We start from the raw sequence: 25577 nt of genomic DNA, 5'->3' as shown, positions 1-25577 counted from the left end.
GATTAATGTCAGCAAAAACACCCGGAATATGACTGAGATTAAAACTAAATTAAAATGTCCTGTCAGGATTAACACTGTTTGAATGCAGGAGTATTTCTGCTGGTTGGTTTGGACATCTTTGGAAGTCTAATCTTCAGGTGATCGACTTAACTGCTCCAAAGGTAACAAAAAGGCACATCTCAGGTCCACATAGTTTAATGATTGATTCCGTTTATCTCTTTAGTTCCATCTGCACAAAACCACATGTGACAAAGTGTAAAAATGAAAGATGGACGTTTGGGGATTTGAGTTTTTCTTCACTCAGATGATTTGACTCTCGAGGACGTTGAAGCCAAGAAAAGCTCTGGCGTTGAGCCTCCTTGTAAATATTTTAATTATTTCACCTTTGGTGTGCAGATGTCTTCTACAAAAACTAATCTTTTAAAGATAAGTTTCAGATTTGACAATGCACCACCCCACCATCTCTGGAAATGATCAAGAAATTTGACAAAAACAAAATCCTAACAAAATGTAAATAAAACACATTTTCATCCAGCGGACACACCTTCAGTATGTCTGTGGAAAATAAACTTCAGTACGCAAACTCAAATCAAATCATGTTGGTGAAACAGTATTTTCAGGATGGTGGTGAATCAGGAAGAGGTGTTTACAATCCGTTACAGCAGATGTAAATATTGTGAGGTGAGGTGGCGTGTGCAGGAAATCTGTTTCTAATGCCCGAACCGGAGATGCATTTTAATGCCAGGTGTAAATAGAACCTTCCATCTGGACGGGGAGAGATACGAGTTGCATGTAAGCAGCAGCTGTAAACACTCTGATGTCTGCTTCTTACCTGTGTGTCCTGTGGCAGGTGGAGGACGGTGTGCAGCCTCTCCGTGTGATGGTGTCGGGACTCTTCCTCGTACGCCAGGTCTCTGTCGGCCTGCGGCAGCGCCAGGAACCTCCGGATGGTGCACAGGTTCTCCCACAGAGTGCGGTTCTCCGGACTGGGGTTCTCCTTCCACCGGAGCAGCTCGCACAGCCAGCCCTGAGGAGGAGGCGCAGAGAGAACAGGTGGAGGTCAGAGACAGAGGAGGAGGTGGAGGTCAGAGACAGAGGTGGACATGGAGGTCAGAGACAGAGGAGGAGGTGGAGGTCAGAGACAGAGGTGGAGGTCAGAGACAGAGAGAGGAGGTGGAGGTCAGAGACAGAGAGAGGAGGAGGAGGTGGAGGTCAGAGACAGAGGAGGAGGTGGAGGTCAGAGACAGAGGAGGAGGTGGAGGTCAGAGACAGAGGAGGAGGTCAGAGACAGAGGAAGAGGTGGAGGTCAGAGACAGAGGAGGACATGGAGGTCAGAGACAGAGGAGGAGGTGGAGGTCAGAGACAGAGGTGGACATGGAGGTCAGAGACAGAGAGAGGAGGTGGAGGTCAGAGACAGAGAGAGGAGGTGGAGGTCAGAGACAGAGGAGGAGGTGGAGGTCAGAGACAGAGGTGGAGGTCAGAGACAGAGAGAGGAGGTGGAGGTCAGAGACAGAGAGAGGAGGAGGAGGTGGAGGTCAGAAACAGAGGAGGAGGTGGAGGTCAGAGACAGAGGAGGAGGTGGAGGTCAGAGACAGAGGTGGAGGTCAGAAACAGAGGAGGAGGTGGAGGTCAGAGACAGAGGTGGAGGTCAGAAACAGAGGAGGATGTGGAGGTCAGAGACAGAGGTGGAGGTCAGAAACAGAGGAGGAGGTGGAGGTCAGAGACAGAGGTGGAGGTCAGAGACAGAGGAGGACGTGGAAGTCGGAGACAGGGGAGGAGGAGGAGGTGGAGGTCAGAGACAGAGGTGGAGGTGGAGTAAGGTGTTGTTGGAGGAAAATGACCATATTCGGGGAAATGTGCTTCTTTGAGTTCTTGCTGAGAAGCTCTCTGAAGTTGGTGAAGCTCATCATATAAGGCTAAAACATGTTAGCTTAGCTAAGCTTAGCTTGGCACAGAAAATATTCACTTTACTGTCACAGAAGAGGAAAGTATGGGAGCCCCAAGAGGACATTGCTTTGAGCTGAAATGCATCAGTTGTTGAACGGTACGCTGCTCCTCTGCCCGGATAATAAAAGGTTAAAGGACACTAAATGTGCTGACTTTTCTCTTGTCTGTTTTGGAACCTTTTAGAGGAATATCTTCAGCTGTGGAGCACACGAAGCAACACCTCACGAGTAAAGATGTGTTAAGAACCATGAGACCAGTTAAAGTATAAACAGATAAATTAAAACGGGAACACACCGACACAGACGAAGGGAACTGTGCGCGTTTAGTGAAATAAAGACGAGTGAGCAGACTTAAATAAAAATACAAAAAGTTGAGAGGAAGTGTTCAGAGTGTGAGAGAGGTAAATGTAGGACATGAAGATGGGGGGGGGGGGGAGAGAGAGAGAGAGATGGAGAAGATTGAATTATGTCTGCTAGACTGGTTCGGTTTGTGACACCAGCTGTTGTGTTCAGCCGTGCACCTCGGGCAGCAGCGCCGCTAATAGCCTGATCATCTCCCTCTCTCTCCGCTCGCTCTCTGTCCTCGTGGCCAGCTGCAGCAGATGGGTGCAGTGAGCCGTGACCCTCAGCCACCCCCAGACCCACCCACCTGGGGGACCTCGCCAACCACACGCTCACACACACACACACACACACACAAGCATGCAAATACTGTAAAGATGATGCCCACATCCATACATACAACCTTTCTCACGCTCACACCTGTAAAGAGTTTCTGTAACGCTCTCCTCGTCTTCGTCTAAAGGGTTGAATGCACGCTTCTCTTCTTTTTGATTTGAGAACAACTCCGCTGTTTCTCCTCTGGCTGCTGACTCGAACGGCCAAACTTTTGAAGCTTTACGAGCTTTTCAAATTTATTTTGTTATAAATATTTTTAAGAGAAGCAACGATTGGTAAAATCAGGGCCGATGCTGATGTTTGTTGCATGACTCCTCTTGGTACCAGACTCCCATGATGTGGACATTTTCTCTCATGTTTGACGAGAAAATAAGTCAGAGTTTGTCTAGCAGGTGACTTCATCTGCCCATTAAAAAAACCTCGTCTCTGAATCAGAATCATGCAGAATTATTTGCTGCTGTGCCATGTCTGTCGATACCGATGTTGAACTGATTCAACCCTGATATTTTTATCAAGCAGAGAAGGTTAAATTGTCTTTATATGCCTGAACGTTGGATTAAAGATTTTGGTTCTCGTGCTTCCCTCACCTGGCTCTTGTTGGCAGCCACCTTTGCGAACAGCGCCTGGGACACTTTGGCTCTCTTCATCTCCTGCTGGATCTCGTCGTAGATCCCCGATGTGATGTTGACCAGCGAGTCCAGCTTCATGGGGAGGTCGGGAGTCGGCCCGGTCGGCTTTGGCTGCAGGAGGAGAACGAATGATGTAATGACCAGCAGTGAGTGAGTACAGAATGAAGTCCTTTGAATGTTTTCATGGAGAAGCTATCAGATAAGTTTGTGCGACAGGAAATGTCATAAAGCCACAACATCTTTCACTGAGTGCTTCAGATTTATCCACAAAGCATCTTTGTCGTGTGTTTACATGTGAGGACGGAGGTTATCAGCTGACGATCAGGCCGAGCCGTGCAGCGCTCACATCTGCAGCGCAAGTCTCCACATGACTTTTGTTTACAGATCAAAGTCATTAAGTCCTCCTCTTTTGTCTTTCTTTGTTGTTTCTGTTTGAGCGGACATGTACTGGCTCTCGGAGAGCTTGTGTACACACCGTTTGAAGTCGTCCACGAGACAAGTACGGACCAGCTAGCTGACATTCCCTCAGTGTAAACGATGCTGAGATAATTCCACATAGACATAATAAGAACAGCACACAGATTCTGACATCACAGAGGAACCCTTATCAGTGATGTCGCTGAATTATTCTCCGCAGATGGAAACAAATGCTGCATAATGTCCTTCATGTTTACAATATGCTGCTCGGAAACGTTGAAGCTGTTTTCCATTATAAACTGAATTTGTTTAACATTTTTAAAAAAAGGAAACATGACGTGCTGTAGCGAAGCTTTTCGAGGGCAGCTTCGAGATCTCAGATGACTCACCGAGTTGGAGATCTTCGTCTTGTTCTTCCAGATGGAGGCCCAGGTATCGGGGGTTAGCTGGTCATCCAAGCTCCTCTCCCACACTTTCTATGCACACACACACACACACACACACAGCATGATCCAATGTTTGCATCATCTAAATATCACTCGTTTATTATTTGTGCAGTGGTTTGATTGCTCCTCCTAAAAGCAGACATTTTGAAAATTACAGAGTAGAAAGAGCCCTGATGACGGCGCACAAGTCAAAACGTGTCGGTCTAATGAAGTTGATCTTTATACTACGAGTGTTTCTGGAGCTGTTTGACCTCTTCAAGCCTCTCACTCAGCTGGTCAAATCACAGATTTAGAAATGTGTAAAAGACAGAAAGCAGAAATAAAGTACAAACACGTCCTTATCGTGGCTTCATTCTAAGCCACTGAGGGGAACGTTTGGTTTGCGTCCATTTTGACGACCGTTGTGGACAGAGTAGATTCTGACTGATTCTGTCCGGTACATGTGAAGGTCATGTTTTCTGACAGAAGTCTCATCCTGCCGTCTTTCTACAGTCGGACGCATCACTCACTGTGAATCTTTGGAATATGAAAATCGTCTATCGTGCTGTGAATCCTTTGGTCTGACACCTAAACATTTAAAATAATAACTCTAAAGAGATGCTCAATTTTGTCCCTGATGGTCTTGTTTGCTTCTTTAGCTCATATGGAGGCATCAGGCTTCATATCAGTTATTTCATTACCAGCTGAAAACTACGGTGGCCTGTAGGTGCAAAGTCTCAGAAACTGCTGCAAATAGAGAAACTCTGCCAGATCAGCCTTTTCTACAGACGCACATACTCCAAGCCTGTAGGGGGCGCTGTGTGTTAGTTTATGTATTTATCCTTATTTCAGTTATTTCCTTAACCAGCTGAAAACTCCTCACAGGAGCTTTTGACCACCTCTGGAAAACCCCCACGGTATAAATGCTGTAGACTAACTTGTGAGAGGCGTGGAGTTCCCGGGCTGGACGAGTTGGATGCAGGGAGGCCGACGGTCGGGTTCATGGTGCGCTCTCTCTCTTCCTGGTAGATTCGATCTCTCTCGCTCTCGGGCAGGTTCAGGAAGTTCTGCATCGCTTTCAGGTTGACCAGCAGAGACTGAGAGGCCGTGCGAGGGTCTTCCTCTTTACGTAAGATCTCTGACAGCAAACCCTGGACCATGAATACAGACATAATTAGTGAGTCTGCAGGAAGACTAAAGCTTCCCTAACAACAAAACGATGTGCACAGAAGTGTTTTTTCTGAATGCAGGTTCTCTTATAAACGTGGGAGGATGGACTTTTGGGGATTTGGAAATGTAAAGGTTACAGTTCTTAGCCTGATCGTTTCAAACAGGCCAAACTTTTGACCTAATTGCCATATTTTAGACATAAAATAATCACTTACTGTAAATAAATTAGATTCCCTTACCCCCCAGTTTTCTTAAGCTACAGTTTTCTTCTCTTTGCTGCCATAAAGCCATAATCCCGTTTAAACTGCAGAGCTCAGGTTAAAGTTTGTCTGCTAAGTATTTATGGACAGTGCTTTTATTTTGAGCAGCTAAAACAACCAAATGATTACAAAAAGATTTCAATTTAGAAAGGAAAAGCACTGAATCTTTACATCTGACGAGCCAGAACCTGATTTTTTTTTTTGAAAACCTGACTCAGAGTGTAAAGTTACTGTGAGGAGTTTTTTAGCAGCTGGTTATGAAAGAGACTGACATGAACACTGACGTCTCTTCACGAGTCAATCAACGAGAAGATTTACCTGATCCACTGCGGTCACCGGGTCGGTGTAGGAAGAAGTGATTAAACTACCAAAGACAGACTTTGTTTACATTTCCCACGGCAAAGACTCCCAGTGAGTGACATGTTGGACTTTCAAAACAACGGAGGATGAGATTCGATTGTCTGAAAACACGTCTTACTCATGAACAGGGCGACTTTGTCCACAGATGGCACTAAAACTGACCCGACATGAAAGTTCCTCATGGAAGCTTTACATGTCCAGTTCTACCTTCAGATATGCATGTTGTGTTGAGTTGTTAGATCAGATTTTTGAGTAGTACTAAAGTCAAACAGCTCAAAGGAACGGTAACAAAGGTCAATGTGTGATGTCATAAGGTCAATGTGTGATGTCATAAGGTGGATATTACTTTGGACTCGTCAGCTGAGCTGTCTGAGAGTTTGTTAAAGTGAAACGAGACATTCAAAGATGCAGCAGTGTCCTTCTTTTACATCACTGAGACTACAGGGAGACACTGAGGACCACTATCTACGGTGAGCCTGAAGGGACAAAATAACATGAGATGAATTTACTAGATAATGCAAAGAATGATTACATATCATCTTCTGTAACTTATTCAAAATACATTTCCTCAGGCGGTAACGGATCGTCTTGACACCTGAGAGGAGATAATCGACTCAAATAGAAATTGACGTCACTGATAGGCGGTAATTTCTCACACAGGGTTTGGCTAATCTCGCGGTCACCCACCTGGGGTATTTTCGGGGGGATTAGCAGAAGCGTAGCAGGAATCTTGCTGGGTCATTGAGTCTCCGACACCCTCGCAGCAGCACAAACACCTGATGCATTCAGGCTGTGCTAAACTGGTCATCACACGCCCCATTAGATCAATGTAATGGGAGGTGGATCACGGACCTACTGCTTTACAGGCCAGGTGTGATTTAGTGTGTGTGTGAGCTTCCAACACACACTAATACTGTTGCACTGTGATGACCACGTTTATTTGCTTTAATTGCAGATTTCACCTGAATTTTAAGCACCAAATGTAACATAATTTCTCAGATTTATTCATTAACTTTTCTTTACAGATTTATTTTTTGGGCTTTTTGCTTTTATTTTGAAAGGACAGGAGATGCTGGACAGAAGCCACAAGTTGGGCTGAAGCCTGGGCCATGCGCTCGGAGGACTAAAGACTTCGTACAGGGGGTGCAACCCAACCGCTAGGCCATCAGCGACCCTCTTAATGATCTTTAATAATACAAATGCTCCTCCATCCCCTCTGTAACCAGAAGGACACTCCTGTTTTCTTACCTGTGTGCGGTTGAAGGCCACACGGGCGAACACGGCCTGGGACACGCTGGCTCTTTTCAGCTCGTCTCTGACCTGCTGATAAATCTCAGACGAGACCTCTGCGGCGGACGGGTTGCTTCCAGGATGGTCGCCGATTTTGGACGACCGCGGGATGGGCGGGTGGTTGAGAAACTGCTGGTTGAGGGCCTGCGGGTGCTGATGGGCCAGCAGGCGGCCTACAGCTAGCTGCTGGTTGATGAGGTGGGCCATGGCGAGCTGCTGGCGGACCATCTGTGGAGTGAGTTGAGGGGAGAGAATCCCACCTGGACCCAGGAGGGGCTGCAGAGCACCGGGCAGGGGCGGAGGAGGCGGGGGAGGCACCTGGCCTGTGCGGAGAGGAGGGCTGTGGTGGAGGGGGCCGTGAGGTGAATGCTGCTGCTGGGGAGGAGGGGGCTGCTGAGGAGGCTGGGAGGGTGTCTGGGGGTCTCCTGATCCCCCCTTCAGGAGGGGACTGCCACCCCCAAGGTGATTGAGCTGAGCCAAGCCGGCCAGGTGAGGAGGGGGTCTCTGGCCAAGGACGCAGAAGTCGGCCATGTTGTCTCTCTCTACTGGAAAGAGAAGGGACAGTCAGGCGGGTGAAACGAAACGCTTCACATCAGCAAAGAGGCGGAGCTACGAAGCAGATTCTTACTTTTGATGTCAGAAGGATCTCGTCCCGACCACATCTTCTCCAGGTAATCTACTGCTCAACAACACAAACGCAATCCATGAGGGGGAAGGTCCTGATGCTGAGGAAAGGTTGTCGTGACAACCACAACTACACCTCGAGTTTCGTATAATGATCTTTGTAAATGTTTATCTAAATACAAATGCAGAATCAAAAGGTCAGGGGTCAAGTTTTCTTGTGGGCTGCAGGGAGGTGCACCTTTAGAGTTAGCATGTTCTCCCTGTGCGTGTTCTTTCTCTCTGCGTACTTTAGCTTTCTCCCACAGTCCAAAGAACAGTACAGAACAGTCCAGATTTCTTAGTTTGACCCTTTTAATAACATTCAAACAAGTTGGACGGTCCGTGAGCTTACCTTTGATTTTCTTGTACTTTTTATACCAGCGACCAAACTCCTGACATTTGGCAGTGGAGACGTTGGCATAGTAAGAACTATTCACTATGGAGGAAATCATACTCTGAGAGAGCAGGAGAGAGAGAGAGAGAGACACACGGGGAGAGATAATTAATAACCTACATGATATGAAATGCTTACACTCACGCAACAACCACATGGCATGCTCAAGTAAACACACACACACACACACACACACACACACACACACACACACACACTCACAATAGGAACAGACAAACATTAATCATGATTGGAAGCCACCCATGGAAACTCGAGCCAGTGCAGCGCAGAGAGAGGGAATCTCCAGCCACACACACATATGCTTGCAATTGATTCTGCGATCAACACCCCCCCCTCCAGAGCTCCATTTAAACACACACACACACACACACACACACACACACACACACACACACATAAATCTTGTACAGCAGTTATTATGAGACAGGAGAGAGGGGGAAACATGCAGCTGTGGAGTTGAACACGATGGAGGAGACTGTGCTTAATTTCATGGGGTGGAGTTTGATTAAAATGTTACGCTAATCAATAAAATGCATGTAGGATTCATCCTGAATATCTCCCTGCTCAACTGGATCGCACATGAGCCTGCTTATCCAAAACATTTGTCGAATATCATGTGACCTTTTAGCAGCATGCTACACCTACATAGCCTAAATCTGAAGCTCAGAGCCCCTGACTAAAGATCATATCACTGACGAGCACGGTCTCCCCGCTGTGGATATTGTTTAGCAGCAGCCGGTTGTTGTTACCTGTGACAGAGGACACTCTTTGGCCAGAGTGCTTTGGTTCATTTCCTTCAGCAGCTCTTTGAGAGCGTTTCTCACCGTCGCGTGGTTCCACTGCTCGCAGGGAAGGTCCTCCAGCTTCGAGAAACTACGAGACAAAAACCAACACACGAGTCAAAAACAACTTTACATAATTAAGCAAAGAGATAAATGGACTAAGGACACATTGTTATTGTCCTTTTATTGTCAATTTGTTATCATTAAAGACAGAATCAGCAGCTTCTTCCTTCAAAATAAAATGCAGACTTCTCCTAAAGTAAAGCTCCATCGTCCCTTCTGGGCCTCCGTACATGTGTGGTGGTGACTGTGTCTGCAGAGACCCTGTCCTCTGACTGGATTTTACTGTTCTGGTTTGTTCTGGTTGACTCGGGACGTTTGTGGGCGGAGCTGGTGTGTTTCCTCCAGCCAATGACAGTGCAGCAGGTGAGTTTAGGAGTGGATACAATTCAGCGATTGGACGCAGCGTAGCAGCAAAGAAGCGAAAATATAAATCACAGTGAGGAGAAACACCAAGCTCGTTCTAAAACGAGGGTGAACCTTGAGTTGGCTTTTACCCGTGGACGTGGAGTTGGTCTGCTTCCTGTTGGACAGGCAGGTGACAAACACCGGCGGTTGGCTTGTGCTAGCGTGCGTTAGCTCGCAGTGTAGGTACAAGCAGTAAACGTACACACTACGTACTTTGTACACACTAATCCCTTTGAGTAGTCAGAAGACTAGAAAATAAATATCCAAGCTCAAGCCCATTTACATATTGAGCCCACAAACTCGAGAATGATAATAATCTTCAGATTTGATTTGCTTCCTTTCACTCTAAAACGTCTCGTTAAATTCATGTATCATTCATGTATCATTCAAACATCTTTCATTAATCTTTTTCCTCAAACCACCACTTCCTGTATCGACCTATCTCTCCACCATCGTCCTGCTTTTATGTCATTTTAACCTCAAATAAATCACTTTGTCTCCGGGTGCGCCAAAGCTCTTCCATCACCATGGATACGCACACAAACACGTAAACAAACCTGGCTGCTTCGTGCCAAGACAATAACAATAATAACTCTCTCATCTGGAGTTTATCTGTTTTTATCCGTCCATCAGGATCCTGCTTCACGTATTCGGGGGAACGAGGAGTGCCTGGCAGACGGCGGCTCCATAACGGAGACAGATAATAGATAAATCCCCACCGGGCTGCTTAACTGAAGCTTCATCATTTCAATATTCCTCCTCCTTTCTTTCATAGATATGGTGAATTCTTAAAGTGCGATTATCTGCAGTGACATCAGCTGCCCCGTGGGCCGAACCGCTGACTCAGTCCAACCGCGAACAGCCATAAAACACGGACGTGCAGCCTTTCTAATGATGTTTGTCAGATTAAGAGGGAGGAGGATTGATGAGTAAACATTTCTGCTTTCTCCCTCTGACATGCAATGCATCATTTCTCAGAGAAACGTCATGATCTGTGATCTGTGATCTGTGAGACCGGACCTTTGCAGCTGGATGCGTAGCGTGACCATGTGGTAGACCTCCATCAGCATGTCGGCGACCGTCGCTTCAGGTGCGTCAGTCAGGAAGTGGATGGGCAGAGGGTTCCACCGTCCCACCTTGATGATGCCTGAAGAGAGACACGAAAGAATGAGTCACATGATCAGTTTTAGGTCAACAAAAATACGACAAGTAAAAAGTAGAAAGTACATCATGATCGACTCGAGTAGAAGCCGGTGTCCTAGCATGTCTCTGACGGCGAAGGCTAAGAGGAAGAGGACGCTGACGGATGAAGATAAGAAGAGAAAAGAGAGAGACCAAGCAAGAAGCTGGACTAGAGGAAATATCAGAGCAGTTTGCAAACAAGTGGCTGAAGACGCTCACAGAGTCAGATATTACTGAACCTTGTCAGTCGACGTGGTTCTTTGGCTTTCTCGCCCGGGCTCTGTGAGCTCTGTGAGCTTCTGCTTGTCAACAAAAACACGTTGTCGATGAGGGGGAGGGGATACAGACCTATGTGTGCTTTACGACGGTGCAGTTACACACAAAGACCTTCAGTGGGCGCCAAAGCGCACGTAACCAAATTCATACATGTTGCTGCATTGACAAAAATCGCGGCGTTTCCTGAACAGTAAAAGAGAACAGTGACTGCCTGAAAGTCATCCCAACACCTTTGACCTTTGACCTTTGTTTCAGCAACCTGAACAAAAGTCCCTGATGTTCAGGTAAAACACACTCGCACTGTCACACATACAAACACACTCACATCATCTCACACACACACTCACTGTCACACACTCACTGTCACACACACACTGACACAAACTCGCTCAGAGGTTCTTCATGTGGACCGGCTTGAGCTGTGAAAACTAAACAGAGATAATCGCATTACTATCCTCTAAATGAGATCCAGACAGGTCCTGAGAAGTTGCACCACCCCCCCCCCCTCACTGCCCCCCTTCTTTGTATCTCCCTCTCTCCTGTTCTTCATATTTCTCTCGTCCTCTCGCTCTGATCACTCTCTCCCTCTCTCTTTTTGTTCTTTTCCTGTTTGTTTATATCGAGCTTCTATCTCTGATTCCCATCAGAACGAAGAGCCATGTTTGTTATTATCTGTTCATATGTGGGGGATCGGTGGGGGGGGGGGGGGGGGGGGGAATGAACAGGATGCCCACACCCTACAGTCACACACACACACACACACACACACACACACACACACACACACACACACACACACACACACACAGGTCATCCAGGTCGTATAAAGTGATGTCTTTAAATCAAAGCTTCGTTTCTTGTCTGTTAAAAGTCGGAAACATCCGGTTAAAGGAAGAAAGATTTAAAAATATGACACCTTTTTATTTATTCTTCAGATACGTTTTGTTTTGGGACAGAAATAATGGGATGCAGGAAAATTGTTTTCAGGTATTTATATTATTAATTTAAATATTTGCAAGAATAAAATGTAAATTTCACATAAAACTACACACTAGTGGAGGATCATTTCATGCATTTAAGTCACTAATATATTAATTTGCAGCCTTCAGATCATATTTTTCTGCTCGCAGCTTTTTTGTCAAAATAAATTCCACAGATCTTTGAAAGTTAACTTTCTATCTTTGGGTTGTAAAAAGTTCTTTAAAGTTCTGTGACATTATTCTGTGATTTAAGTTGAACATTTCACACATATTTCACACATGACAACGACAACTTCCTGTGTAAAAGATTTGTTTTTGTACGGGAAAAAATTATTAAGAGCGTTTAGCAAAGATGGAAAAAAATACTCAGGTCAGAGGGAAACGCTCGAGCCCATCACGCCTCGCTTTTCATTCTCTCACACACACAAAAACACACACACACAAAGAAACAGTTTTTTTTCTCCTTCTGAAAATCTCCAGCGTGTAGCATCTGAGAAAAATAAGCCATAACAATCTCGCTAATGCCAAGTTGGGTGGAAGCAAACGCGTGAATAAGCAGACAAACACAAACTCACAGAGGACACATGACAGCACACAGAGAGGCCGACATGTACCAGCTCGCATGCAAACACACACACACACACACACACACACACACACACACACTCTCACACGCTCACAGTGTGATGGTAAATGCATTAATAATTGATCCATCATTTTTTGGTGCGCTGTTCAATGCTCTGCTTCTCGTCCACATTTAAAAGTAGAAATCATTGTTCCCATTTCCACATTAAAATTCCACCTCCCACAGACGCGCCTTCATGTGGCCGGCTGGTGGCTTGGCTCATGTCTGAGTGTGCTCATCCGCACAAAAACACAAACACACACACACTGGAGTCTCAGCTCATCAACACTCACGCAGGCCTGCACGCATGAATGCCTGCACACACACACACACACACACACACACACACACACACACACACACACACACACACACACACACACACACACACACACACACACACACACACACACACATATACACACACACACACAGTAATCCCATTGTCCCGTGTTAGAGTAAGTCCTAATGGTCGTAGCAGCCTGCACACGCATGCAGGGCTTCTTCCAAACGGGTTCCAGGTTCCACCCCTGGAACACACTGAGGGAAACCCCATGCATCTGACTCACCCCTGCCACCCATGGTTGCACCCTGTGGCGCCCCCGTCATGCTCTCACTTCAGGGAGGGCTTTCCTCTGCGAAACCGTTTTTTTTTGTGGAGATTCTGGGATGCTGATTTTATTTTATTTCTCGACGTGCAGAAACAAGATCTGCTATTTTTGGTGATATTTACTGAGAAGTTTGATCTTTTTTAAACACGACTATCAGGTTGTGGAGAACATTCACTCAAGGACTGATCGAAATTAAGACAATTTACTTCTTATTCCTGCAACTATAGCCTTGTGATTTTTACCACACTGCATTTACAGCTTTAGATACTGTTTACTTTTCAGGTTTAACATATAAAATATATTACTTTAAAATACTTGGGGCCTTTACAGATGTTGTGGTGGAGGTGGAGTTTAGCGAGGGCGCAGTACCAGGTTAGAGCTGGTGATGAGAGAGAGAGCGGAGATGCTGCAGCTTAAATAAGCTGCTAATTGGAAAGATGTGTTTCACATGTCAGGTGTTAAATCAGTGCAGCTCCAGTTGACCGCCTGAACAAGCTCGCAGGCGTCGCCTCTTCTAGTTGGGCTGGTTTTAGGAAGGTAACAGTTGCTATGGACGCAGCTCTAACTGTAAATAACAACAGAATATTTGTTTACATCAGAAACTAAATGATTTTAAATCAATAAAATCGTTCCCATATCTGTATTTTCTCTCAAATGATTGATTTCCTGAGTAAGTTAGACCCCGACCCCACTCACCCTGTCGGCCATGTTTACTCTACATTATCCCATACTCCCTTTACGTGTAGAATCTGTCGACATAGATCAGCCTTTCATGTGTGGACGATGCCAAAAATATAACAACAGCCTGACTCTGATCTGCAGAAGGCTTCAGATCAGACGTCCAGGAAATAGCAGTGACCCTTTGTGGCCTGTTAGACGTGGCACTGCAACAATACAACGACTCCCTCCCTCTCTCTCCCTCCCTCTCTCCCTCTCTCTCACTGACCACTGTTAACCGTTCACCGAGCAAAGCCGTAAAGTACAGGTCTGCTCCCATCTATTCTATAAAAGCCTTCAGACCCTTATAATTGAAATAAACAATATCTCCCAGTTAATTACTGGGCTGAGCTAATTAAAGAAAGGCCGTGGTCCTCGGCGGGGACTTTAAATACACCGCTGGGACACAAGAATGCAGGACACAATTCAAACAGGCAGAAAATAGCCGGGACTCTGTGTAATTTTGGTCGTGGACCGCAGGGGAAAAAATGTATAATTTAAGCCAGAAATTATTCATTTAACATAAACGCTTGTTTTAAAAACAAAAAGTATTCATTTGAGAGGAGCTGGGGGGAAGGCCGTGTGTTTTGTCTGTGATAATGCATGACAACACGGGATTCTACGCCCAGTATATGTGAACTTTAAGCATGTGCACATACATCGTAGCACAGGTTAAATCGAGTTTACGAGTGTGTGAGTGTGTTCTCGTCATTCCTGGGACGTTTTGTTTGTGCGGAGCTGCGACGTCCCGTTTGGTCTCGTCTTTGAAGCCCCTGCTGTGGTGTGTTTTTTTAGAGAGGGGAGTGCATTGATGTGGACAGGGGACCAATGTGGCTCGCTGTTTTCTACACACACACACACACACACACACACACACACACACACACACACACACTGATGAGACAGACAGAGAGAGGGCGAGGGAGAGACAGAGAGAGGGCGAGAGAGACCTCCCCTGATGTTTGGCAAAAACACAGAGGCTAAAAGTGCTACTAATGGCATTCATGTGCAGACCGTAACAAACACTCCCCGTACTATTTTAGTGTTTAATTTAAGGCCGTCACTGCATCTGTGTGCTGTTTATTACTCCGACAGGCTGTTGATGTCAGACCTAAATCTTAAAACCAAAGTAGACACAAAAGATCTGCAACTACAACTAGCGACAACAAATACTGGAAATAACATAAATATGAAGCTGAACTGTCATTAAACTGAGCTGCAAGAGAACAATAAAATCTAAATTGCGATGAGACTGCCTCAGTTAAACCTTTAAGCGTCAATAATTCAAAACCATCCAATTCATTTTCTTCTGCTTATCAAGACCTGCTAAGCAAGTTACCCCAGACGTCCCTCTCCCCAGCAACATTTTCCAGCTTCTCCTGGAGTGTCCCAAGGCGTTACCAGGCCAGAAGGGATATGTCATCCCTCCAGCGAGCTCTCGGTCTACCCCGGGGTCTCCTCCCAGCTGAACGTGCCCAGAAGACCTCCAGAGGGAGGCGACCAGGAGGCATCCGGATCAGATGCCCGAAATTCAAAACACATCATAAAAACCATTAAACGCCTTTAAAACTCCATGATGCACTTTGTAGTTCTGGATGTTCTTTAAATCAAGACAGATTTTAAGAACGTGTCAGACGCACTCTCAAGAACACGAGATGCACGGCTTGGTTTACAAGGAGGAGGAGGAGGAGTCTCCATTTATGGTGACTGTTTCTGTGTTAATCTCACTACGACATGTATGAGGTCTTTTCTACATCACAAACACAACAGTAGAAAACATAATTCAGACAACTGAGGCGAGCAGTAAGGAGTATAAAGCAGAGAAACTCCGCTCAATGAGAACAACGTCATCCCCATGCCCACTCGCTCTCCGCCAATGTTCCAGACTATTACCTGCTGTTTGAACAGATTTGCATGCACATATCCACGTCTCTGGACAATGTTGGGAAATTTTCACAACTGCAGTAGAAGAGTGGAAGAGGCTTGATTTGCAAAGACCTAGTAGCTAGATCCTGCAGTCTTTATGCTAAGCTAGGCTAAACTACCTTGCTGTAGCGTTTAGCGTCACAGATGTGTGTGCACAATCCTTAGGCTGATTGTCATTGCAAAGACAGGAGGTTAAATCATGAATTTGGACGCCTTGAAGCTCAAATCAAACTCTGACAACCCTCAGAGATTCTGTCTGTGTTCACTCTCAGAAACGTTGCACTGGATGCACATGGCGTTTAAATTGTAATTGCAAGCTCGATGTGCACAAACTCAAACATATGACAGGTTTGAGATGAGAGTCAGGACGCTTAAGAGAAAGCAGAGAGGTGCAGGTCAAGAGTACACGCTCTGCTTCAGGTGGGCTGGAGGTCTGATAAGAGCTGCTGGCCTTGAGGCTGTAAAAGGGATTACCTGTGACTGTTTATGGGACGAGAGAACACACACACTCACACACACACATGCACGCTCTTCGTTCTGCAGCGGTAATTCAAAATAGACCTGCTCGATCGCACACACACACACACACACACACACACACACAGACACACAAACAGTGCAGCCAGATCTCTAACAGATGGGGATCTCCCACCGCCTTCGCTGTGTTGCGATACTCGTGTTGCTTACTGTTGTTTCCATTTTACATCGATGTGAGGCAACTTCCCCAGATGGCATTTTCTGCATAGTTGAGAAAAGACAGCAGTAAACGACACTGTCCTGCTGCAGATGACTACCATGTGTGCGACAATAAATTACAGAGTTTTTCTTTTCCTCTGCTTCATAAACATTCTCACACATACTGTACACACACACACACACACACACACACACACACACTCTCTCACAGTGTATTTTGGTCTTGCGGAGACATTCCTGTCCGGCTCTTTGTTGTCGTGTCTTTAATGAGTTTTACAGGCTCTGTCTGTGTCTTAGTTGTGTTTTTGAAACATTCTTGTCCTTATTGCCGCTGTGACAGTTTGGTGTCGGCTCTAAATAGTCGACCTCACGTCCAGATTTCTTCTCAGGACGCCGAGCGGAGTCTCCTCTCAGAGATCCTTCTGATCCTGTGTGGTGTTTAATTCTCAGCCAGAGGCTCCAAAGTTTGCACAGAGCGAGACGTGCGGTGGGTGGAAAAATCACGACCGTCATTAATGGCATCGAGTAAACACTCCTCATACAAACAAAAGCGGCGCCTGAGATGTTTAAATGATAGCATAGATACAGGGTTTAGAAAATACTGTTTATATATATTTCTCTGCATCACAGTTGATTGAAGCTGCAGCATGGTGACAAAGCTCTTTTCTTCTTTTTTTTTGTGGTGTCGGTTCCCAAACAAACATTTGTGTCACCACTTCAAAGATCCTCGTCATGAACTTTCCATCTGAAGTTTGATTTTAAAGATAGAGCACTTCAGGAGCGACTTTAGCCTCAGGACTTTACGGGGGATCAGCCCCTTAAGAGATTGTGACATGGGGCACAGATGGCCTAGTGGTTAGGTCACGCCCCATGTAGGGAGGGGAAAGTCCTCCAGGTGGGAGGCCGGGTTCAAATCCAACCTGTGGATCCTTTCCTGCATGCCATTCCCCTTCTCTCTCTCTCTCTCCCTCTCTCTCTCTCTCCATACATAGTTTTTACTTGTTGTAACTATCTATAACTATCATGTCTATGTATGTTAGCCTCCTAGCTTAACATAAAGCCTGGGAACATGGGTGAATGCTAGCCTGGCTCTAACAGGAAGTTGTAAACTCTGTCTACCAGCTCTTCTAAATATGATTCATTTATGCAGACACAGCCAGGCTAACACTCTCCCCCTGTGTACAGCCTAAATGCTAAGCTAAGCTAACAGGCTGTACCTGCATATAGTCATAGAAAAACAAGCTAGTGATCGTTATCTTCTCTTTTAGCTCTCACCAAACCTTTTTACCAGTTCCCAATCTTGATGTTTAATGCTAAGCGAAGCTAAGCTAGCAGGCATTCATATTTTGAGGTGCAAATTTTCCCGTCTGAAGAGCAAATAAGCTGTTTCCCAAAATGTCCCATCCTGACTCGTCTTTTAAGAACGCAGCTGCAGATTTATAAGCACAATCCTGAGGTCAGATGTTTCTGCAGCAAAATGAAACTTTATAAATCGTGAGTCAGGAGCAGCCTGAGGCTCTCCGCACATCACATGGTGAGTCAAAACTTCTCTAATACTCAACTTTTGCTTCAAAGTTTGAAATGTATCATTTTATCCCGGTCTGTGTGAGATGCTTTAATGTAGGTATTCACGAGGGTATGTTTTCAGATGCTTTAAGAACTCGGCTTTACAGCTTAGGGTGGCAAGAATACGTATGTTCGAGCCTGAAGAGAAATCTTTCAAACGATAGGAAACATGTGAAGACAAAAGCGTTATGGCAGTGCAGGCGTTTGCAGCATCTCTCAGACTGACCGTGGGCCTGTGCGGCTGAGCTGTGGGAGTATCCGAGGGCGAGCAGAGCTGTCTCCACCAGCTGAGAGAAGAGGATATCCTTCCTGACCAGGACAAACTCAGCGTGCTCCTCTCTGCCATCACACCCGTCTGTCGGCATCCCTCCGTCCGACTGCTCCACCACGCAGAAGACTGGAATCATCAGACCTGCGAGAGAGAGAGAGAGAGAGAGAGAGAGAGAGAGAGAAGGATCTTTAATGTCTTACAGCATTTCAGTTGTTTTGAAATGAGCCGGCCTTTCCGTCTATGTAAACACGGCACTGACAACAACACAGCCAGCGGGACTCGAGCTTCTCACTCATTGTAGACAGTCATGACTCAGAGACACATTTACACAGGATAGACTGGATTTCGGATATATTTATGTGGAACATGTCACACATTCTTCCTTTAAAAGACGGAGGGATGAACCAACTGCAAAAGAGCTGCTCACAGTCCTCTCCAGACTTCCAGGTATTTAATCTAACGGCCCATTACATACGAAGCCATAATAAAAACAGATATGCAAATACTATTCAAATAAACACAGCTGCACTAAAGCGGCTGTACTAACTGTACTAAGAGGAGATTTAAAGAAAAATGATGGAAACTGTGAATTAACGGAGCGATTAACGGATTAATCTTCCTCAGAGATACAAATTCAAACTAGGTGAGAAACAAACCAGGTCCTCCAAGAAACCTTTAGTGTGCATGAAGCACACTGCAGCTCTCCCAACACACACACACACACACACACACACACACACACACACACACACACACACACACACTGTGGCTAAAAACCTTGACACACATAAAAAGTCTTTGCGTAACTCTCTGAACGACTTCCCTGCAGCACATGTGGAAGATAAAAGTTATAACAATTATTTTTAATGGTTAAATGCAGAGAAATTTGGACATTATTGTGGGCTCAGACTCATCCCTCAGTCAGCCGTGTGTTTTATCGGGGTTGGGTTTTTCGGCGTGCGGTTATCTAAACCTAAATGACTAAATTGGTCGTTGTCATTGACTTCAAAACAGTTCTCCTCTCTCTCGCTCTCTGTGCCTTCCCCGAAACAGTGACAGCGATTATTCATGTATTCATTGTTCTGATGTGCCACAGCTAAGAGTGAGTCAGAGAAAACTGAAGAGGATGAAACGTTCTTCTTTGTTGAAACGGCGGCACACTGAAGATAAGAGCTTCTGAAACTTCTTCTTCTCAAACAGATAACAGTCACACATTCATGAATGCTCCTTATAAGGAAAATGTCAGTTAAAGGTTCAATATGTTGAGTTTCATTACAACGTTTACACAGGAAACTGACCTGAAAAAGCAGAGGGAACTCCCATGATTCCCCACACATTGTGCCTTTGAAGTGATTGAACAACTTTGGGTAACTTGGGGTTGAGTGTTAAGGCCTTGACGCACCAAGCAGATGGCAAAGAACTAGTGTGGCGTCGCCTCAAGTCGCCTTTTGTCTTGGCCAAAAAGTTGCACTAGAACACACCGCAAAGACTACAGCCGACGGCCAACCACCATCGTATTGTTTACCATCGTAACTACCTGACACACATGATGATGTCAAACTGCTGCAATGTGCCCTCACCTGTACGACTGGCTCGACATTATTTAAAAGAGAGACTGAGCTTTTTAGTGAACACATTCATTTGTTCCCGCCGAGTGTTTTCAGTTTCTGGTGACTTGAAGTATCCTCCGTGTCCTCCTGGCTCCGTGCTGTAATATCAATCCTTCCTCTTCAATCTCCGCCTTTTTCCTGAAAGGCTTTTGGTTTTGGGCCACCTGTCAACTGCCAATTAATTAGAGCTCTCTGAAGAAATGATGGACTGAGAGCATTAGGCAGCGTCCCAGCACTAATAACACAGGGCACGGATACACAACACACACATATGCCTCCTGTTTCCCAGCACGCACACACACACACACACACACACACACACACACACACACACACACACACACACACACATTCACACACTCACACACACACTCCTCAGATCCATCCCACCCGTTGTTTTAATCAGTCAATTCCTCTATTTCTATTTCCTCCTCATTAATCACTCGGCTCCCAGTCCTCCAGGCTCTCATGGAGTGAATTACACACTGGAGCACCGCGCCAATTCAAGTAAGTGAATTTCCCCCAACAGGGAAATATAACTGTCAACACAGAGCGGCTCCCTCCGACCAGCTCTCTCTCTCTCTCTCTCTCTCTCTCTCTCTCTCTCTCTCTCCTTCTCTTGCTCTCTCTCTCCCTCTCTCATCCTGTGATCACCCGCCCGCTCGCTGTATGATCTGGTTTGGATGATGTGATGTTTCCTCAAACCTCTAATCCCTCTAATATGTATGGGGATGAGTGAACGGGGTATTTAAATAAGAAATGTGTGTGTGTGTGTGGACTGTAAGTGTGTGTGTGTGTGTGTGTGTGTGTGTGTGGAGTGTAAGTCGGTGTGTGTTTTGGCAGCGTTTCTTGGGTGTGAGTGTCACAGCGTAGAAGTGTGTGAATGTGAACATATGGGGTGTGTGTGAGAATGTAAAGCTGTGTGTTTGGGTTTGAATGCTGCTCTCCATGTGTGTGTGTGTGTGCGTGTGGCCCCCTCCTCCTGGAAGCAATGTGTGGTTTTGGAGGAGACACGTCGAGTTTCCGTTCTTCAAAGACAACCCGTCATTATTACACGCCGACCATCCGTTCAGAACAGGAAACCCCGTCCCCCTTTTCCTCCTTCCTCTCAAAACCCCTTCGTCACTTTTCTCTCTCACAGAAACTTTCTTCCTCTTTTTTTCTTCTTCTTCTTCTTCAAGCTCAGTCCTCCTCTGAATATTCATTCTTCTCTTCTTTCAGTGGTCTAATCCTCGTTGACAATTTATCCCTTCTAACTCTTCCAAAACCACAAATAGGTCCAAACTAAAGTTTTCCTGATTTTAATTCCAGTATTAGAAACGCCTCATATACGGCCCTTCTGTGTTATTAACATGGAGGTATAAAGGCTACGACTGCAAACTACTGTTTTAGAGCAGCAAAGAAGAACTGATCTCTGGTCATTTGTCACATGCATGAAATAAACAACAGCATATCTGAGAGGGGGCCGAGAGCCAAGCTGCCGCTAAAGTTAGCTTAGCTCTGTTTACAGCCCCAACCACCCGGCCACCATCGCCCCATGTGCTCTGCTGTTTTAAGGTAAGGACTCCTTTATCGTTGAGCTTCCTTAAGTTTTAAACGTGAGCTGCAGAAGTCTAAACCTAGAAATATTCAAGAAGAAATCTTTCAGATCTCCTCCAGAGTTGCAGAAGGAAATGGTGGGAGGAGAGAGTGAGGGATGACATGCAGAAAAGGGCCGAGGTCGGAATCGAACCCACGGCCTCTGCGACAAAGGTCTCTGTACATGGGGCGCAAAACATAAACGCTTAGCCTGGTAACGGTGCATTCTTAACATGACTCAAACTGTCTCAAAATCATAAATTCAGGCTAAACTGTTAAATTGTAAAGCAAATGTGTTCTTTCTTGTTGTTCTTTTTTACAGTTAAAGGGAAACCCAGGTTTTAGAATCACCCTGAGAAATGCCTGCTCAACATTTGGCAACAGAAAGCTCCACAGAGAGGGTTCAATGCATGCATGCATGCACCAACATAAACAAGAAACAACGTTCACAATGAATGCAGGGATCGATAACCCCGAGTGAGTTGTATAAATCTTGTTTATATGGAGCAATCTCCTTTATTTGGTGAGCCTGTATTATACAGTTCCCTCCTGACGTTTAGATTAACAGAAACAGCTCGGCTCCTCCAGCAGTGCTGCTGCTGCGCTACAGACACACAGCGCCGATCCAAACGCAGCTCATTCTCCGGATGTGACTCTCTGCAGAGCCAAGAGTTCAACACCTGAGATTATTTAGTGGACCAGCAGGAGACTAGAGAATGATCTACACTGACAAATAAATCTAATAATTATCCTCCTCGTCTTAAAGGTCACATATTCTCCTCCTCTTCAACCAGTGTAAATAAGTCTCAGAGCTCCTCAAAACATGTGTGTGAAGTTTCTTGTTCTAAATCCACTCTGATCCTGTATTTGATAATGTCTATAAACCCCTCTATTTCAACCCTGCTCAGAACAGGCTGTTTCTGTGTCTGTACCTTTAAATGTAAATGAGCTGTGTCTGAGCTAAATGAGCTGTGGCTCGGGCTTTCTCCATGTCCTATTGTTTACGGTGAGAAGGCAGACTCAGAGGGCAGAACAAACACCTAGCTGTGGGAGTGTCACCCACCTGGGGGAGGGGTTACTGCCCTTTGTGATGTCATGAAGGGAAAATCTTTTCAAAAAACATTTTCTGAAAAGTGGAGCAGGAAAAAGACGGAGAGGATGGACTTTTCTCATCATTGGGGGATTTATAGACAGACTAGAGACACATATTAGAGTTAGAGGAACATGGTGAAGTAGATATCGTGACATCCGCCATGACAGACACGGCATGTTTATCGTTGCCGTGGCAACACCGGATCTTACGTCAAAGACCGCTGCATAAGGAAGGTGGTGGAATTTGCAGACTGTGCATTTAAAAGGTACGTAATAACATCTTGTGATTATTTCACTGTCCTGACTCGGGGTCGGCTGTTTTGTTTCATTCAGATGGTCATTTTGTTCCTTTCATCTTTTCATCAGACAATAAACAACAAAAAATTTAATCTCCTGTCAAAGCCCATGTACATGTCTTTATAAGCCCATCTCTTACCTCCTAGGGGTCTCAGCGGCGCTCCATTATGGCGTATTCTCTGCCCCGTGGGGCTCCCGTTGAGCTCCAGTCGGCCCTTCTTCCCCGGCGGTGGGAGTCCGCTGAGGTCCGGGCTGCCTCCCCTCCGCTCGGGACTGTCCTGGGTGATGGGACTCTCCCCTCCTCGCTCCATCCTCCTCCACACCCCCAGAGGAGTTCCAGCCAGAGAGAACGAGTCTGAAAGCAGGCGAAAGGATCAAATGAAGACAGGTGTGTGTCACTGAGTGCAGATAAAACGTTTACTGGATGTTTTTATATAAACATTATCAAAGTGTTTAAGAGCTAATGAACCGGTCATCGCTGAGGTCTCCGCACCATAAAACTTTATTGTTGTTTTAAAAAAACTGATTTGAAACACATCAGTGAGCCACACTGTTGCACTGGATGACATGTTTCTTTAACACCATGAAAAAAACAATGTTGTTTATTTTGCCTGAATCCTTCACACACCCTGCTGCTGCCCCAAATAATCACTAGAGCACCAAATGAGGATCCATCCGCAGCGGGAAATAGTCCCCAACAAAAGCAGACTTTAGTCCTGCTTGATCCCGGAGTGGTTCAGGTTAGGATTTAGTCTTTTATGGATCTAAATGTTTGGAGCCCAGTCGTAAACACACATGTCTCCTATAATGTGAAAGTCTGAGGGTGAGAGCCAAAAAAGGGGTTCGAGACGTTGGAGAGTATCGAGAGTACTTTGGATGGGAGGAGATATACTTTAGGGGAAATTACTTTTACACTCTGTTGTTGAGCACACACAGGAGGCACACACAGGAGGACACACATGCACAAACAGGATCCTGTGGACATGCACTGATGGAGAGATGAGGGGGGCGGGGGGGGCTGCACATGAAAGAGCGCTCGAGCAGTTGGAGGTTCAGTGCCACGCTCAAGGGCACCTGCAGGGCTCAGGAAGTGACCTGGCACCTCTCCAGTTACCAGACCAATTTCCAAACTTTGTCCGCACCAGGACTTGAACCAGCAACCCTCCAGTTCCCGACCCGATTCCTTACAGATTGAGGGCGTGGTCACACTGGCCATCTGTACCGTGCCTTACTCAAGCACGATTGGCCCCCCGCTGCGCCATTCCCAAGCTGGCCGGCACATCGGAGAACAACACAGAGAACATGACAGCTACTTTGTGGCTTATATTGACTCATTTTGGTCAGATACAGCCATGAAACTCTGGATTTCTCCATAATGACCGAAGCACACCTCTCCGAAGAGTGCCAAAGCCAATGAAGTGTACCGTGCCTGGGCACGGCACGGAGCAGTCACACTGGCCAAACGAACTGGACTTTAGGGTTGAAGCGTGCTTGGGCACGGTACGGATGGCCAGTGTGACCACGCCCTAAGATACTGCCACCCCCAATGATACATAACACAATTGTTCAACTTTTATAAGCTCCATGTGAGGTAGCGGAGAGGCTGTCACAGGATATGAAGCCATAAAATCAAGGTTTGTCTTCCTTCCTGTTGCACCTTGAATTACAACCAGTCTCTGTTTGAAATGGCTTTGGGCCAGTTTAGGAATGACACTGATGGATGGACCGATCAATCGATCGTTTGACCCCATCATGTCTCATCAAACAGATTACACAATCCGTCAATCTGCCATGGCAGATTGAGCAAAAGCAGCAGCCCGACATATTTTTAAAAAAGCACCAAGGTGGAATTCTTCCTTCCTTAGAGGTGAAAAAAGCGATTAATTAACTGCAGGATTCTTTTTCTATTATGGCTCCAGGCTGAAATGATGATTGGGACTTTCTTTATATGAAATACAAAATGAGCGACTGCGACAATCGCTCCTATAAAACCTTCTGTTTTCTGAGCTTCTGAGTTTGTCTAAAAGCCAGTTTCTGTGTCAAGACGCTCGATAAAAAGTGTCAAAAAAATGAGAGAAACTACAATGAATCACAATGAAAGGCTAATGTCTCATACCCAGTGGTACAAAGAAGAATCTTCACATTTATTTATCACATCTGTACTCTATTCTTCTTCTTATTTAGGCTGCTTCGGTGTAAAACTACGTCAGACCTCCTGCAGACATATGGAGATCCATATCCTGAATTTTAAAGAAGGCAGCTCGGGTGTGACATGTTGACACGTGCCGGGGGAAAAGGTTGATTGAGGCACAGTTGCAAGCTGACAAAAAATATAAAGGGATTGTTTGAATTCACAAGAATCGCTTGATCGAGACTTCATGGAGGAAAATACAGAATGAAATAGTCTTTGTTTGAAATGTTTGAGTACGTCCTCACATGCTCGAGCCAAAGCCCCAAACATGCACACACACACACACACACACACACACACACACACACACACACACACACACACACACACACACACACACACACACACACACACACAAGAGTGTCGACGTTTGGGGCTTCTCTGATAAGAGAGCTTCAGCCAAACTACCAATACGGGTAATGTCACTAGAAATGCTGCCAGACCAGACAGGAAGGC

At 45.7% G+C, this 25577-nt stretch overlaps 1 protein-coding gene across 7 annotated transcripts in view; it reads right to left on the bottom strand.

Annotated features, from left to right (window-relative positions):
• The window catches only part of satb2 (SATB homeobox 2), a 63749-nt gene that overhangs the window by 17550 nt on the left and 20622 nt on the right, over nucleotides 1-25577 (bottom strand). For 6 of the 7 annotated variants that reach the window (XM_061053700.1, XM_061053701.1, XM_061053698.1 and 3 more), the window contains 11 exons: nucleotides 23070-23285; nucleotides 18309-18494; nucleotides 10524-10650; nucleotides 9003-9126; nucleotides 8191-8293; nucleotides 7804-7854; nucleotides 7134-7720; nucleotides 5034-5246; nucleotides 4060-4146; nucleotides 3212-3364; nucleotides 833-1027 (listed from right to left, as the gene is read on the bottom strand). In XM_061053700.1, coding sequence (XP_060909683.1) covers nucleotides 833-1027; nucleotides 3212-3364; nucleotides 4060-4146; nucleotides 5034-5246; nucleotides 7134-7720; nucleotides 7804-7854; nucleotides 8191-8293; nucleotides 9003-9126; nucleotides 10524-10650; nucleotides 18309-18494; nucleotides 23070-23285 — 2042 coding nt within the window. The remainder of the gene's footprint in view (nucleotides 1-832; nucleotides 1028-3211; nucleotides 3365-4059; nucleotides 4147-5033; nucleotides 5247-7133; nucleotides 7721-7803; nucleotides 7855-8190; nucleotides 8294-9002; nucleotides 9127-10523; nucleotides 10651-18308; nucleotides 18495-23069; nucleotides 23286-25577) is intronic. The other variant, XM_061053704.1, reaches the window with a different exon arrangement.

This window comes from Labrus mixtus, chromosome 13 (assembly GCF_963584025.1).
Source record: "Labrus mixtus chromosome 13, fLabMix1.1, whole genome shotgun sequence".
NCBI lineage: Eukaryota > Metazoa > Chordata > Actinopteri > Labriformes > Labridae > Labrus > Labrus mixtus.
The sequence above is the reverse complement of the archived record's forward strand: the minus strand, read 5'-3'. Positions and strand labels throughout refer to the sequence as shown.